The sequence below is a fragment of the Phyllobates terribilis genome, unplaced genomic scaffold (genome assembly GCF_046119375.1).
Source record: "Phyllobates terribilis strain yellow unplaced genomic scaffold, ASM4611937v1 Scaffold_11__3_contigs__length_659146591, whole genome shotgun sequence".
Lineage (NCBI taxonomy): Eukaryota > Metazoa > Chordata > Amphibia > Anura > Dendrobatidae > Phyllobates > Phyllobates terribilis.
The window spans coordinates 165458032-165475085 of NW_027362771.1; the positions used below are offsets into that span (position 1 = coordinate 165458032).

At 40.2% G+C, this 17054-nt stretch overlaps 1 protein-coding gene across 3 annotated transcripts in view; it reads right to left on the reverse strand.

Annotated features, from left to right (window-relative positions):
• PTPRR (protein tyrosine phosphatase receptor type R) overlaps positions 1-17054 on the reverse strand; it is a 315415-nt gene that overhangs the window by 130404 nt on the left and 167957 nt on the right. Inside the window, exons 1-2 of one of the 3 annotated variants that reach the window (XM_073651784.1) lie at positions 6523-6640; positions 6158-6268 (exon numbers count right to left, since the gene is read on the reverse strand). In XM_073651784.1, the coding sequence (XP_073507885.1) occupies positions 6158-6160 (3 nt within the window). In that variant the 5' untranslated portion in view covers positions 6161-6268; positions 6523-6640. The other 2 variants (XM_073651785.1, XM_073651783.1) reach the window with 2 other exon arrangements.

The following is a 17054-nucleotide window of genomic DNA, read 5'->3' on the forward strand; positions in this document are numbered from 1 at the left end:
CACAATACCAAAAATGGGTTTTTAAAACAGAGCTTATCTCGGCACTTATGTTTGAAGCATAATAAAATATTTAATATTTCCGTGACCCCGTTGGAGCAAATACCTGAGAATTGTACTAATAGGGTACAAAATTTAAACCGGAAAGAATCATATTGGATCTTCCGTCTGGGTACATTATACCCAGATGGATTAAATGATATTATAGAGGGTATTTGACATGCAAAAGTCGACAGGTATGCATGTGCATGCATATATATATATATTTTTTCGTGTGTATATATGCATGTGTGCATGTATGTGTATATATGTGTATGTATGTATATGTATATGTGTATATATATATATATATATATATTTTTTTTTCTACTAAATTGTATTTGATAATGGTTTTAATATGAAGAAAGAAAAGGTTTTAAATTTTGTCATAATGTACATTTTTGCAGGATTTTACATTTCTGTATGAAATCACACTTTTAGTATGTTCAATAACATTTTAGAAGACATTTTATATATGGTAAAATTATAATTATATTTATAGTGTTTTTAGAAAAGAAAATGCTTTCTGTGTGAAGGAAGGAAGGAAAGGAGAAAAAAAAGAAAAAATTTGTGTGTAAAAAAATTTATTTATTTTTTTAAAACTGTATGAAAGTCATTTAGTATATGGGTTTTGTTAGATTCCTCAGAGTGCAAAATCCTGCATATCTGAGTATCTGGGTGTGTCTGAAAAACAGATCTTTCAGTCTCCACCCAAAATGACAAGCAAGGATATCTGCTATAAAATGTGTGTAGATAGATCTGTTTATATGCATGATGTTATACCTGAGGAAGGCTCAAAGAAGTCGAAACCGGTTGTATTTTAGTTTGAAATAAAAATTCTTTGAATCCGAATATCAAGTTCCATCATCATCCTTCAGGAGCGCATATCGCTGGGAAAAAACATTTACAAAGTGATATGGAATGTAGGTTGTGACCCCCAATGGGGACAGTGCCAATAATGTCTGTAAAGCGCTGTGTAATTAATGGCGCTATATGAGTGAGTAAAATAAATAAATAAAAAATAAATAATTGGATACAATATTAGAAGATACATGGCAGCTCACAAATACCTGGACAGCTCACAGATTAATATATATTTCCAGTAACTATTTCATTACAGGGGAAATACTGGTAAAAGAGCATTTTACAGCAAAACATGTAACAATTCAAAAACTTCATTAACAAATCATGATTTAGCTAAACTGCTTTCACACTGTATCTTGTTTTATCACCTATTTAGGGTAAAATTATTTTTTTCATTTGTAGTTAGATGTTGAAAACTCAAGTTCAAGGCTCATTTTGCCACATAATCTGGAGACACACATCTTTTTGTGACATTGTTAACTATCTAGACTGGTTTTTAGAAACAAATTAATAGGTTTACAGTACACATCAGCACTGATCCGCTTTAAGGAGGGGTGGAGGAGAAGCATTTCAAGCTGTTCTCTTTCAAACACCTGGGTAAATATTGTGGTATAAGCTTCCTTCCGTCTGTGCATTTGTCCCAACATATATTCTAGTGAGGAGGCCAGCCTCCTGCTTTAAATGAAATGTATGCTCTGCTGATCTAACATGTACTTCCATCAGCTCATCTCGCCATTCTGACCATTTTTTCACAGACTGAACATTGTATACATTAGCATTGTGGCTTCCATTCATAAAAGAGCCATGAAACCTATGTAGGACATTTTTCAGAATAGATTCCAACAATCTCCATTGAGTTAAATATGTTGCCCAATGATACTACATAATTATACCATTAAAGGTAATCTGTCACCATGTTTTTGCCACCTAATCTGAGAGAAGCACAGTGTAGAAACAGAGATACCGATTCCAGCAATGTGTCACTTACTGGGCTACTTGCTATAAAAATCAAATCACTGTTTTATTAGCAGGAGAAGAATAGTAAACCTGCTGCCATGCAGTCCTCCATATTGAGCTCTGTGTAACTCCGCCCCCAGCACTGATTGGCAGCTTTTTGCCTATGCACAGTATAAATAAAAATCTGCCAATCAGTGGTTTGAGAGGGGTTATACAGAGCTCAGAATTCAGAGATCTGGTAGATCTCCAGCAGATAAAATAGTGATTTCATTAAAACTGCAGCAAGCAACACAATAATTGATACATTGCTGGGATCAGGGTGGCTGCCCCTACATTATACTATTCTCACATGGGGTAGCAATAACCCGGTGACAGATTTCCTTTAAGTAAATTCTAAAGTGAATTCATCACCAGCACTAGGAATATGAGTTTTAACAATTTCAACTTGCGCTAGAAATGTACCCACATGATTCTACTTTGATGAACGAGAATCATAGGGCTGCCCGGAATGAGTAGAAATGTGTTTCTTGTGATATCTCACAAATAAAACTGTTCATTCTTTGGCAAACTGCCCTTAAAGAGGTTGTTCAGGTTTGGCATGAAAGTTTGCAGTCACTCTAAGTGGCTGTAGACTTCTGAATCCTCACAGCGCACACATAGCATGTTGTCAGGATACTCCAATGCTGGCAGTGAGATCGGGTGGTCATTTGACTACAAGTATGCGATATGCATACTTTTGGTCACATTCCAACTAGACATACGTGGCTTCGGTCAATTCACTTGTATTGAGGGAGGCCGCACATGTCTAGTCAGAATGTACCCGGGACTATGCATATCTCATATTTGCGGTCACATGACCAGGGTGGCTGGCTTCGGTGATGTAAGTCCTGGGAGAAAGTGCACCAGTAACAATAGGTTACTGAGATGTTTTTTATTATGACTGGATTTTGGGTCCAGGATTTAGGAGTGACCAAAAGAGCCTGGGTGGGAAAGGTCACTCCCATACACCAGTCCGGGTCTTACAGGCCTAATAACAGGCAGCTGGGTTACCTCAGCAGTGTGTGTTGTGCTGGGACTGGAGACAAACTGTTCCTGATGGATTGTCTATGTCAGAGACTGAGAAGTGCCTGTGACAGCAAATTGGTGAGAATGTTTGATTTTTTTTGCCATATCAAAAAAGAAAGGACTGTTTTGTTATTCATTTGTGCTGAAGAACGCTATTTTCCTTTTAGGAACTAAAAAGTTTATGAAGGATAATAAACTTTCTCTTGTTTTGATATCAAATCCTGTGACTGTGTGTGTTTAAGCGGCTACCGTAGAGCCGAAAACCCCACAGCATATAAACCCAAACTAAGCAGGGTCCCTTCTCCTCAAGAGCACTATAACCTCTCTGTAATATTTATTAAGTAAGGCTATGTTCATACTCACTTCATGGCCTCTGTCTCTACAGAATCCATGTTGATGATGAATTATGATCTATCACTCCTTCTCCTTCTAGAGTGGTGAATATAGTCTAGGATCATGACTGGTCAAAATTGATCTATCCTATCCATGATTAATTGTCAATTCAGAGCATTATTGAACCAATTACAGTAAAAAAATGCAACAATGGTAATGTGGAATCTCCAATAAAACATTAGGAGTCAAGCCTAGCATATGAGTTCCAAGAATTCAACATTGTAATTTACAGTGAACTTGACACAGTACTCAGCCCCAGGCACATTTTTCAGATTTTGATGATACAGATTCTAAGCTTGAAATGTTCTGACAAATGATTTTTTGGCATCAGACCAAATTAAATTTTAATCTATTCACATCAATATATCAGGTTCACATGTATATAAGTAATAGAGAAATATAATATAAAATCACAGAAGAATTGAAAACTATTAAATTATGATGTAAGGTTACTCAGTACAGGCAGAAAACAGGGATTAGAGAACATCTGATTTAGGACAAATTAACGAAAATAAGCGAGATATATGTCACACATCCATGATCTGGAATACATTGTTTGTAACGATTACATTGGAATTTGAAAGAATTAGCAGTTCTACTTTTTACACTTTTTACTAAGCAGCTGTAAATTGCTTGTATAGGAATTTCCTAGCATAGTATAAAGAATTATCATATAAAATACTGACATCTGAATGTTCTGACTGGGGGGTTGAAGAATTACAAAAGTCCCACAAATGCCTATTCCCCATTGACTGCTAGATAAAATTTACAGCAATCATAAGGTTACATGTTGCTAGAAAGTAGGCAGCCAGCCAATTACTGAATCTTGCAGCTGTCTGGTTACAGTTTTCAGACTACTTGATCAATCAATTGACCTAAATCCCTTAAAGAGAGTCTGTCACCAGGTTTTTGCTGCCTAGTCTGAGAGCAGCAAAATATAGGGACAGATACCCTGATTTCAGTGATGTATCACTTACTGGGCTGCTTTGTGTAGTTTTTATAAAATCACTGTTTTATCAGCAGGAAATTATCACTAGAGTACTACTTGGCCTGCTGCCAGGTAGTCCATCCACGCCCCCAACACTGATTGCAGCTTTCTGCTTATGCACAGTGCACAAAGGAAGCTGCCAATCAGTGGTGTGGGCGGGGTTATACAGAGCTCAGCATTCAGAGAACTGGTAAATCTGCAGAAGATAAAATAGTTTTTAATCAAAACTGTAGCACCCAGTAAAATAAGTGACACATTGCTAGAATCAAGGTCTCTGCCCCTCCATTTTGCTGTTCTCAGATTATATAGCAAAAAAATGGTGACAAACTCCCTTTAAATTTGAAAAGACTAGAAGTTATCTTGAAAAAGGCTTTGCAAATTTTCCGTATGGGCAGTTTCTGGCACTAAGGTCATATTTGCCTATTATTCAATCTACTACGTGAACAGAACACCTGGGCTGGTAGAAGATCGATGTCTTCTATGATTGCAGCTCTCTCCTTATGTCTGTTTTGGTTAATATACATATGCCCTTATAGTGTATATGATTTAGGACTGAAATGTTCAAAAGTGTCAGTCAAATGAAAAGACACAAGCTGGGCTGAAAAACATGCAGCACAAGTCTGTAGAATTCTTCTAAGTGATTGGCTTGTGGTAACCCTTGTAGCAGCCTTGTACCTACAGAGCTGCTGTTAGGAAGATGTGCGTAAGTGATTGACATGATGCTTATGACCCATCTCCTTTACGTGTTGTACTGTAAATTTATGGGTCATGATTTCTGCAGAAGTAATCAAATAATGACAGTGTACATGAGATGGTTGGAAAAAAAATATATTCTCGTTGGGACTGGAAATATATGAAGAAATAGCCCATCCAACAGGAACAGAGGTATTGTGGGAAAAAAATACATTTTTCCAATCAGTTTTGTATAGTGTGGACGAGAGTCTGGAATGGCCTTCATTATCCTGTAGCAACTTCATTTCTGCTATTGCATATGAGGATTGATAAATCTAAAGTAAAGGATTTCTGTTGTGTGCAATAAATCAGTATATTGTCAGTTATACAGCTTGTTTTTATCACTATGACTTTGTAATAAATGACAACTGGAATTTGATAACCCTACATCAATAACACATAACTTATAAAACATATTTGTCCATACTTGTGTGTGTTTTGTAAGAATCAATTCCCGTGGGACGTAAATTTACTGGAAATAAATCCAGGATGAATGTGCCTCAAGATTTGGATTTGTTATCGATCTCATTTCACTCAATCTGAAGCATAAATTGACGATTTGTGGATTTGAAATCTGGGAACCTCATGGGTTCGTTTAATGCATGTGTTTGGTAAAATCTAGCTTTGCAGCACTGGGGTCCTGGGTTCAAATCCCACCAAGGACAACATCTGCAAGAAGTTTGTATGTTCTCCCAGTGTTTGAGGGGGTTTCCTCCGGGTTCTCTGGTTTCCTCCCACACTCCATACTGAATTGATATTCTGAGCCCCAATGGGGACAGCAATGATAATGTCTGTAAAGCGCTGTGGCATATGATGGCACTATAGAAGCATAATAAATACTGTAATACGCTGCCTGTAAATCTGCAGCATATCTCTGAACATTTTCTTAACTTTGTCTGCATTAAAAAAGGGCTCAGAATATTATCCAAATACTATATAACACCGCTGTCTTCAGCTTATCACATGGTTCATTGCTAGCAGGCATCTGCCATTTGTAGCAATCCTAAAATGATCCAATAAAGGGTCATATACAGTTACTGTTGACAAAATAATATAAGACTTGGCAATACATGACAGCTAGTTTTCGGAGTTTTTAGAGGATAAATAAATGTGTACACTCACCATTAGGCATGTGACGATTATGACAAATGTGCTGAGGAAGATAACAATAGTGTAAAATCCTTCTTTGGTCCATATTTTATCAGCTTCGTGTTGTCCCTGCAGAACATTTTTCTTCAAAATAAAAGAAAGGAAACATTTATTGGAGAACCTGAGACAGATGTTTCTGGCATTCTCTGAAATACATAGGACAGAAAACAGCGCACAGAAGCAGGGGCTGAGGTCTACTATACAGACGGAAGGTTCAAATTCTCTTTAATGCTAAAATAATCTTCCCACACATGTATTAGGTCTAACTAAAGCAAACACTGGAAGCGGTTTTCTTAGAAATCACCTGGCCCGTAATAGGAGGAGGGCGCCGTATTTACCTGTGTGCAGAGGAAAGAGTTAAATCTAATCTTTCATTTGGCTTCTCAGCCGCTCCCCGGTACTCCCACACACTTCATGTGACCCTTCCCATCTCCCTGCAGGTGGAAACACTTTCTCAGAATGAATTATTAAGCACAAAGGTTGCGCTGAACTGTTATTATGTTCTCTATGTGTTAGACATGGTGTTACCTGTGGCTCATCAGCACAGGGACTGCTAGACAGGCTAACTCTGGAGTGTGAAGGAAATATGAATGGGAGATGTGTCCGCCATGTAACACGGTGCAGTGTATGGACAGATCACCCAGTACATGTTATACCTCACAACTCATGGCAGAGTGCCAAAGATCTATCGGTGCAATAAACCTATATACAGCACTAACTGTGCAAATACAATGTTACCCACTTGGATCACTTTTATGCGGCAACCAACCACATGGACAGAAAAATGCCTGACTGACAGGAGAACTCTATGTGGGCAGCCACAAACAGAAGAGTAATGGCAGCCGCTAAGGAGCAAGGACTAATGGTGCCTGTGTAGACATCTCTGGGTGCCTCATACATGAGGAGAATGGGGTCTCTTAGGCCACGGCCCCACTATCAGTATTCGGTCAGTATTTTTTCTCCGGAGTGGGAGCCAAAACCAGGAGTGGGTGATAAATGCAGAATTGGTGACTTGCTTCTATTAGACCTTTTCTTTGATTGTTCCTCACTTGGTTTTGTCTTCCACTCCTGAGAAAAAATACTGACTGAGCACTGACCAAATACTGATAGTGGGGCCGTGGCCCTAGACAGGCGGCCTTTCGTATCTGCTACTCTCTCCACTGTAGTTTATGGGAGTTCTGAAACATTAGGCAGTAAGCACAAATCCATGACCTATTGTAGAGCCATGTGCATACATCCTGTTTAGGGCCTATTTATACAGTTTTTTTTACAAAGATTTAGAAGAGGATTTTACTTCAAATCCACATAAAAATACTTCAAATACTCTTTAAATTAGCTTCCTGTAAGTTACTACAAAATATTCAAAATAATGTGAAATAAACAGTCCTGTGTACACAAAATCAGCTATCCACTTCAATTCAGTTGAAAACTCATTCAAAGAGATTTGACGCAGTTTATGATATGGATTTAGGAACAGAATTAATTTCTAAATCCTCGTAAAAAAAGCTGTGTGAACATACCATGAGGATACATACAGTACAGACCAAAAGTTTGGACACACCTTCTCATTTATATATTTTTCTGTATTTTCATGACTATGAAAATTGTACATTCACACTGAAGGCATCAAAACTATGAATTAACACATGTGGAATTATATACTTAACAAAAAAGTGTGAAACAACTGAAAATATGTCTTATATTCTAGGTTCTTCAAAGTAGCCACCTTTTGCTCTGATGACTGCTTTGCACACTCTTGGCATTCTCTTGATGAGCTTCAAGAGGTAGTCACCGGAAATGGTCTTCCAACAATCTTGGAGGAGTTCCCAGAGATGCTTAGCACTTGTTGGCCCTTTTGCCTTCACTCTGCGGTCCAACTCACCCCAAACCATCTCGATTGGGTTCAAGTCTGGTGACTGTGGAGGCCAGGTCATCTGGCGTAGCACCCCATCACTCTCCCTCTTGGTCAAATAGCCCTTACACAGCCTGGAGATGTGTTTGGGGTCATTGTCCTGTTGAAAAATAAATGATGGTCCAACTAAACGCAAACCGGATGGAATAGCATGCCGCTGCAAGATGCTGTGGTAGCCATGCTGGTTCAGTATGCCTTCAATTTTGAATAAATCCCCAACAGTGTCACCAGCAAAGCACCCCCACACCATCACACCTCCTCCTCCATGCTTCACGGTGGAAACCAGAGAGTCAATCTGTTCACCTTTTCTGCGTCGCACAAAGACACGGTGGTTGGAACCAAAGATCTCAAATTTGGACTCAACAGACCAAAGCACAGATTTCTACTGGTCTAATGTCCATTCCTTGTGTTCTTTAGCCCAAACAAGTCTCTTCTGCTTGTTGCCTGTCCTTAGCAGTGGTTTCCTAGCAGCTATTTTACCATGAAGGCCTGCTGCACAAAGTCTCCTCTTAACAGTTGTTGAAGAGATGTGCTGTTTGCATGGATTTATATAGTGTGACCAAGTTGACAAGCACTTTCCAAGTGATGCTAAAATCGCTTGGAAAGCGCTTGACAACCCGCATGCGAAAATGCATGTGAAGAACGCTTCACATCCGCATGTTCCTGGCAGGAAAAACGCATGTATAATCCGCAAGTACAATCCGCATGTACAATCCGCATGTACAATCCGCATGTACAATCCGCATGCGTTTTTTTTGCCAGGGGAGATGCAGAAACGCTCAGGAAAAATCCGGAGCATTTCTGCATCGTCGGCACATAGCCTTATACTGTGTAAAAAAAGCATGAGGAAAAGTATAATAGAAACACGTCACCACTTCTGCATTTTTTACCCTCTCCTGGTTTTGGCTTCCAAATACTGAGGTAAAAAACTCACCAAATACAGAATGTGTCCACGTCGCCTTAGACGCTGAGTTTTTCATACAGCAAAAAATCCCCAGTGTCAAAGGCTCACCCAAAACTCATCAGGGGGACACAGCATTAGAATGCTGATTGGTGGAGGTAAGAACGTGTAAGTAGAATTTGAGTCAGACATCTATGGTATATACTTTTGATAAGTAATTAATGTAACAGAAGTTACTACCCATTAAGTTTTTAGAGTGGAACTTTCTCACGGCGCTCGCTCTGACGTCAGTGAGATGAACGGAATTCATTGGCTATGAACTCCGCTCACCTTATTCCCATTAACGCAAGTCTCTGAGCTGCGCTAGCACGCACAGCTCAGTGTCTCTGCTTGATGTCAGGCTGAATGGTTGCACAGGCCACCGTTCAGAAAGAAATCTAGATGTAGCAGAGCTAGACTCATCAAGGGACAAATAGATTATCTTCTCGTCAGAGAGGTGAGGAATATGGTGATTTATTATTTTTTGTCTTTTACAGGGAACATGGGCTTCAGTGGAATATTTTCTCGTCAGAAAGGTGAGTATAAGTTTGCTTTTTTATTTTTACATTTTCTGATTAAATGGGTAAAGAGGGAAGTGGAGTGTTTATTTCAATAACAGAGTCTGTGTCATTATTTCAAATAAAGGACTTTATTCTGGGTGTTTTTCATTTACAATATGACTATGGGGTTAGTAATGGGGGTCTTATAGAAGCCTCTCCATTACTAACCCTTGGCCTTGATGTCAGCTGCCAATAATACAAAGCTGACATCAACCCCAACCCTATTACCCCACTTGCAACCGCACCAGGGCAAGTGGGAAGAGCTGGGGGTGGCTGAGAGCTGATTAATATTAATATCAGCTAGCAGCTGTCTGCCTAGCCTTTGCTGGTTATTAATTATTGAGGGGACTCCACATCAATTTTGTGGGGGGTTCCCTCATTTTAATAACCAGTAAAGGCTAAGTATACAGCTGTGAGCTGATATTAATAGCCTGTGAAGCTCCACAGTTATTACCCCCTTCCCAGGCTATAAACATCAGCCCCCAGCTGTTAGCTTTCCTTCAGCTGGTTAATAAAAATTATGGGGGGCCCCTTGCCATTTTTTAATGTATTTATTACTTAAATACATGTACAGTATGCTACATACACAAAGCACTGATTATATATCTCGCTCAAATATTTCTATCTATATGCTTTTAAGAATATTTAATTTGAAAACTATCTTTAAATGACATACAGAATTACTCTATGTAAAAGCTAATGTTAAAATCGCATTGCATTCGAATGTAAATCGGATGTCATTCGGATACTAGGTGAGAAAAATCGCACTGTACTCACATGACACTCGCATAACACTGGCATGACACTCGTCCGACTTTTCAGGAACAACATCGGACTGATTTTTTTAACGGTGATGGGTAAGAGCCCTAGGAACGAGGCTCCAATAAGCTTAAATTAAGGCTATGGTCACACTATCAGTATTTGATCAGTATTTTACATCAGTATTTGTAAGCCAAAACCAGGAGAGGAACAATTAGAGAAAAAGTATAATAGAAACACGTCACCACGTCTGCATTTTTGACCCACTCATGGTTTTGGCTTACAAATTCTGATGTGAAATACTGACCGAATATTGTAGTATGACCGTAGCCTAAGGAAGGAAATAACAATCCACTTTCTGAGCCAGAAAGAAAGAGCTGTGGTCACATAATACAGGAGAGGAGCGAGCAGTGACCGGTAAGTATTTCATTGCACAGACTACACACATGTTGCTGATAACTAACACAGGGGTTAATAAAAAAAAGACAGAGTGGTCCTTTCAACCTAGAAACAAAGAGTGTGGTCCAACATCAGTCCAGTTGTTTAATGCAGGAGTTTATGGACTGTGCCGAGACTGGATTCATTATGATTTTAAAACCTGAGCTCCATGGAGAATAATTTAGGTCTCTGGTGTGTCAGTCTTATCTTGACTTAAAGGGTTATTCCCAGGACAACTCATACAGAATATATAAAACAGAAATTGAAAATAAGGTAAAAAACAAATAACGTAACAATTTACTTTTTACTAAAATCCTCCCTCTTTCCAATAATTAAAATTGTATTTTGTATTTTTTACTATTTGTTGACTATTATACCAGTCTAGCAAGAGTAGCCGAGCATATCCCGTGCTTACAAACTCTTTTATATTGAGCTTGCAAGCACTGCATTGGTCAGGATTTCTGGAGCACACTGTTAGCTCCTGATCCCAGCCATTTTCAGTGCAACTGCAGTACTGTAGAGGCAAAGTACAATTCGAGATAGCAGCGCAACAATGTCACTGGTCTGATTTATCAATCAAGTAGGAGTGCACGGCGTCCTCTGGCAAGCATGAGACCATGAGGCTGGGGAGCGGTGCACTACTAAAAAACAATCATGAAAATAACCCTTTAATCCACTTTTACAAATCTATTGCTATTTTCCATGCAATCTGCACTTCTCTCAACTCAGTCTAGAGAATGTAATAATGTAAATAGCTCAAATGAGTTTATATTGATATGGCTCATGATTGGCATAGACTGATGTATAATTGTGATATGTACACAGATATCAACTTATAGGTAGCAACTTAAGAACAAGGTACATAGGTTTGATAAAGCACAGACCCCTTCTTAGGCTTGGACCCTACATAACAGCATAGCTACCAGGGTGATGGGGCAGAAAGTGCGGTCGCCCTGGGCCTCATGCTCAGAGGGGCCCATTTAGAGCTACGCTATCCTTATCCATGTGCAACTTGCCGATATAGTTATGACTTGCAGTAGAGCAGGGAGACACGGTCTCCCTGCACTATAGCTCTCCGTTTTGAAGACAGCAGGTCACTTTAAGCCTGAGTCTACAGAACGGCAGGAAGATGCAGTGCCTGAAGCCACGTCGCATGCGCAGAATGACAGAGTCACGAAGCAGTGACATTATTGCGCCGCGCTCGGTCTCTGACATCCTATGTGTGCACCAGCGATTTACAGCTGGACTCATCAGGATCCTAGATTAGATGAGTATATGATGTTTTTTATATTAACTTAAACTTGTGATATGACGTGGGGGCATCATAAACAATGGGGGAGCGTGACCCTCATACATTGTAGGGGCTACTGTGGGGGCCATTATACTGTTCGAGTACTATGGTGACGGCCAGTATACAGAGTGGCAGCTAATATGGAAACCATTATACTGTTCAGGTACTACTGTGGGGGCCAATATATAGTGTGGCAGCTAATGTAGGGGTTATTATATAGTGTGGCAGCTAATATGGGGCCATTATGTAGTGTGGCAGCTAAAGTGGGGGCTATTCTACAGTGTGGCAGCTAGTATAGGGACCATTATACAGTTTAAGGTCTACTGTGGGGGCCATTATATGGTGTGACAGCTAATGTGGAAGCCATTATACAGTTTGGGGGCTAATGTGGGAGACCCTCATACAGTGTGGTGGCCCTCATAAGCTATGGGAACTACTGTGAGAGGTCATTAAAGTGTGGGAACTACTGAGGGGTCTATGATACAGCGTAAGGGCGATTTTACAGAGGGGAAACTAATATGGGGGCCATTATACAGTTTCGGGACTACTGTGGGGGCTGTCATACAGTGTAGGGACCATTATACAGTGTGGGGCCATTATACAGTGTGGGGGCTACTGTGGGAGCCGTTATATAGCGTGGGAGCTAATGTGAGGGCCACTATACAGTTTGGGGGCTACTGTGGGGACCATTATACAGTGTTTTGAGGGAGCAGTATTGACAACATACAGTGTATAGGGGAGCTGTGGGCTCTATACTGTGTATAGGGGAGCTGTGGGCTCATATTACAGTGTGAGGACTACTGTGCACCCACCATACTGTGTATAATGGAGCTGCAGGGGCATTATACTGTGTATAAGGAAGCAGTGGGGGCATTACACTGTGCATAGAGGAGCTGTGGACCCATTATATTGTGTATAGGGGAGCTGTGAGGGCATTATACTGCATATAAGGGAGCTGTTAGCCAATTATACTGTGTATAAAGGAGCTGTCCATGGGGGACTCAGAGTACATTATTACTGTAGATGAAGGGACTCAGGGGACATTATTAAATGTTAAGTGGGCACTTAAACATTACTGTTATAGGAGAACTCAGCGTATTGTGACCATCAAAGTGCCACACAGGAGGCATTATTACTTTCTAGGGACAAAATGTTGCCACTATTTTCTAGGGCTCTTGCACAGGGTATTCATTTTTTCTAGGGGGTAATTTTACCAGACATTTGACTTTCCAAGGGGCACAGTGTTGGGCATTAAGATGAGCAATTTTATTTTCCCACAAAGCAGGTGTAGTAATAGGGCGACATGTGGCAGTATGACGAGCTTGTGCAGGTTGGGAATAGATGGGGTCGGGACTGGTAATGTGAGAAGTCAGATGTTTCTTAATTGTAATCTCTGCAGGCGAGAACTGGCTGAAGAAGTCGTCATGTCAGTCTGGACCAGATGGAAAAGATGGAAAAAGTGAACAACTCCATCAGAAAAACGTCAGCTGTAAGTCATCTAATATAAAACTGTACTGTAATCACTTGTATGGTCTGCAGGACTGATATCTATCACTATATGTCACTGTATGTCAGTAATATCAGTTCTGGTCTTTGTATAGAGATGTATTTTCAGCCTGGTCAACTGCTAAGGTTTCGATATACCCCTAGGGTGCGCCACTGCAGTTGTAACTAGGGCCCAATCAGAAGTTTCGCAGAACCCCTGAGCTGAACCCCTAGCTACGCCTCTGACCCTACATATAGCACTTGGAAACTGTACTATTTTTTACATAGCACTAAAATACTCCGAAGCAGTCTAATAAACAGTGGGTATAGTATGTCATGTACAGGCAAAACTCAGAAACTCCAGAGTAACAAACTAACAATGGAAGCAATAGGAGAGAGGGCCTTGATTATTCAGGTGATGTACATAGAGCAAACGTGTTACAATGTCACCATTATTACCCAGGACAATTTGTTTCATTTTTTTTGTGAAGAAATTTTTGTGAATCATCACATTATTTCAGTTTAACCAAAATTTTACAAACTTCCTGTTATGCAATATGATATTTTGTCAACAATGGAGAAAATGTTGCAATGATGAAGTCAGGCTCTTGACTTGTTTGGTTGACTGTTTTTTTTTATGGCCAAATCCTTCAAAATGGCATTATTTGTATTATAAATTGTCGGTGATCTATATGGTGAAAGAAGAGGTTGCTAGAATGAATGCTTCTGTTATAGTACATGACTGGTTTGCATTCACTCACTGATTTCCCTTGGGCCTCTTATGCTGGTCGGCCTCTAAAATTATCACTTGAAAAATAAAGTAGCAGAAAATTGGTAGAAACGCTAAATAAAGAATTACACTGAGTGTATTTACTTTAGAGATTAGAAACCATTTCAGGAACAGCTTTCAGGGGGACTTTAAATAATTCCATTAGTCTGAGCTGAGCACTAAATTCCAGTCTCAATAAATTGATTTTTTAGGATTTTACAAGATTTCTGAATATTGTAAAATAGTAATATAAACATTTTGTGATACTTATTTTGTAGCAGCCATTTTCTGTTATTGTATTAAAATTGATATATGCTTTACATTTTATTCTCAGATCACGCTATTCTGAAATAATATAATTCACTTTTGCCATCATACAGTATTTGATGGGAAGAATACTACACTGTGCAATGCTGTTTGTTAAAATAAAGCACATGATGGAACCAGACAGACTGTATTAGGTTGTGGGCCCACAATGAGTTTTCGAAGCTGCATATTTTTGCTACGTCGAAAACGCAGTGCCTTACAGTTCCAGCAAAGTGGATGGGATTTCTAGAAATCTCACACCCACTGTGTTTTTTTTTATGCAGCGTAAACTGACCTGCAGTGCGTGTTTCATATCCGCAACATGTCAATTTCTCTTGAGGGTACGCTGATTTTTATGTGCAGATTTTTCCTGCACACTTGCATTAGAAGCAGAAAATCCGCAGATAAAACGCACATGCGTTATTAATGCATTTCTAAAGTGGAAACGCATGTAATCCGCACCTAAATACAGGTGCATGTCACAAAATTAGAATATCATCAAAAAGTTAATTTATTTCAGTTCTTCAATACAAAAAGTGAAACTCATATATTATATAGAGTCATTACATACCGAGTGATCTACTGTATTTTTCGGATTATAAGACGCACTTTTTTTCCCCCAAATTTGGGGGGAAAATGGGAGTGGGTCTTATAATGCGAACTGTATAATCCGAAGCACTTACCGGCGTTGGTGGAGCGGGGTCCCAGGATCGCTGCTGCCGGAAGCTTCTGCCTTCCAGCAGAGGCAAGAGCTGGAAGATGGCAGCTCCCTACGCTGCGATTCCAATGCTTGCGGTCCTCATTCTGCGGGCCCCTTGCTTGCAGTACAATAGGTGTCCGGTGGTGTGGGGTTATCCGCTAACTTTTTGCAAATGCCAGAGCCCCGCACCTTCCATACTGCTCCATGCGGCGGTCTCTGGGAAAATGGCCACCGGAGGCGGCGCATGCGCAATTGAGATCTCGGAAGCCGAGATATCAATCTGAGCATGTGCCACCTCCGGCGGCCATTTTGCGGGAGACCGCCGCATGGAACAGTATGGAAGGTGAGGGGCTCCAACTTTTACAAAATGTCGGCAGAGCCCCTGCACCACCGGACACCTACCGTCCTGAAAGCAAGGAGCCCGCAGAATGAGGACCGCAAGAATGGGGACAGCAAGAATGGGGATCGCAGCAAGGGGACCGCAGCCATCTTCTGACTCCTGCCTCCGCCGCAAGGCAGAAGCTTCCAGCAGTAGCGATCTCCCGACTCCTGCCTCGACTCTGCCATCTGGGACCTCATTCCACCAACGCCTCAACCCCCCAGGTAAGCTGATTATAACACACACCAGTTTATAAAAAAAAAGAACATATTTTTCCTATTTTCCTCCCCAAAATTTGGGGTGCGTCTTATAAATCAGTGCGTCTTATAATCCCCCAAATATTTCAAGTGTTTATTTCTGTTAATGTTGATGATTATGGCTTACAGCTAATGAAAACACAAAAGTCATTATCTCAGTAAATTAAAATACAGTAAATAACAAAAACACCTGCAAAGGCTTCCTAATGGTTTAAAAAGGTCCCTTAGTCTGTTTCTGTAGGCTTTACAATCATGCGGAAGACTGCTGACTTGACAGATGTCCAGAGGGCAGTCATTGACACATTCCACAAGGTCCCAGAGTTCCAATTTTCATTTGGAAATCAAGGTCCCAGAGTCTGGAGGAAGAGTGGAGAGGCACACAATCCAAGCTGCTTGAGGTTTAGTGTGAAGTTTCTACAATCAGTGATGGTTTGGGGAGCCATGTCACCTGGTGGTGTAGGTCCACTGTGTTTTATCAAGACCAAAGTCAGCGCAGCTGTCTACCAGGAAATTTTAGAGCACTTCATGCTTCCCTCTGCCGACAAGATTTTTGGAGACTTAAATTTCATTCTTCAGCAGGACTTGGCACCTGTCCACACTACCAAAAGTACCAATGCCTCATTTAAAAACAGTATCACTGTGCTTGATTGGCCAGCAAACTCGCCTTACCCTAACCCCATAGAGAATCTATGGGGTATTGTCAAGAGGAAGATGAGAGACACCAGACCCAACAATGCAGATGAGCTGAAGGCTGCTATCAAAGCAACCTGGGCTTCCATAACACCTCAGCAGTGCCACAAGCTGATCGCCTCCATGCCACGCCGCATTGATGCAGTAATTGATGCAAAAGGAACCTCGACCAAGTATTGAGTGCATTTACTGAACATACATTTCAGTAGGCCAACATTTCGGATTTTAAAAACATTTTTCAAGCTGTTGTCATAAAGTATTCTAATTTACTGGGATAATGAGTTTTGTGCTTTCATTGGCTGTAAACCATAATAATTAACATTAACAGAAATAAACACTTGAAATAGATCACTCTGTTTGTAATGACTCTATATAATATATGAG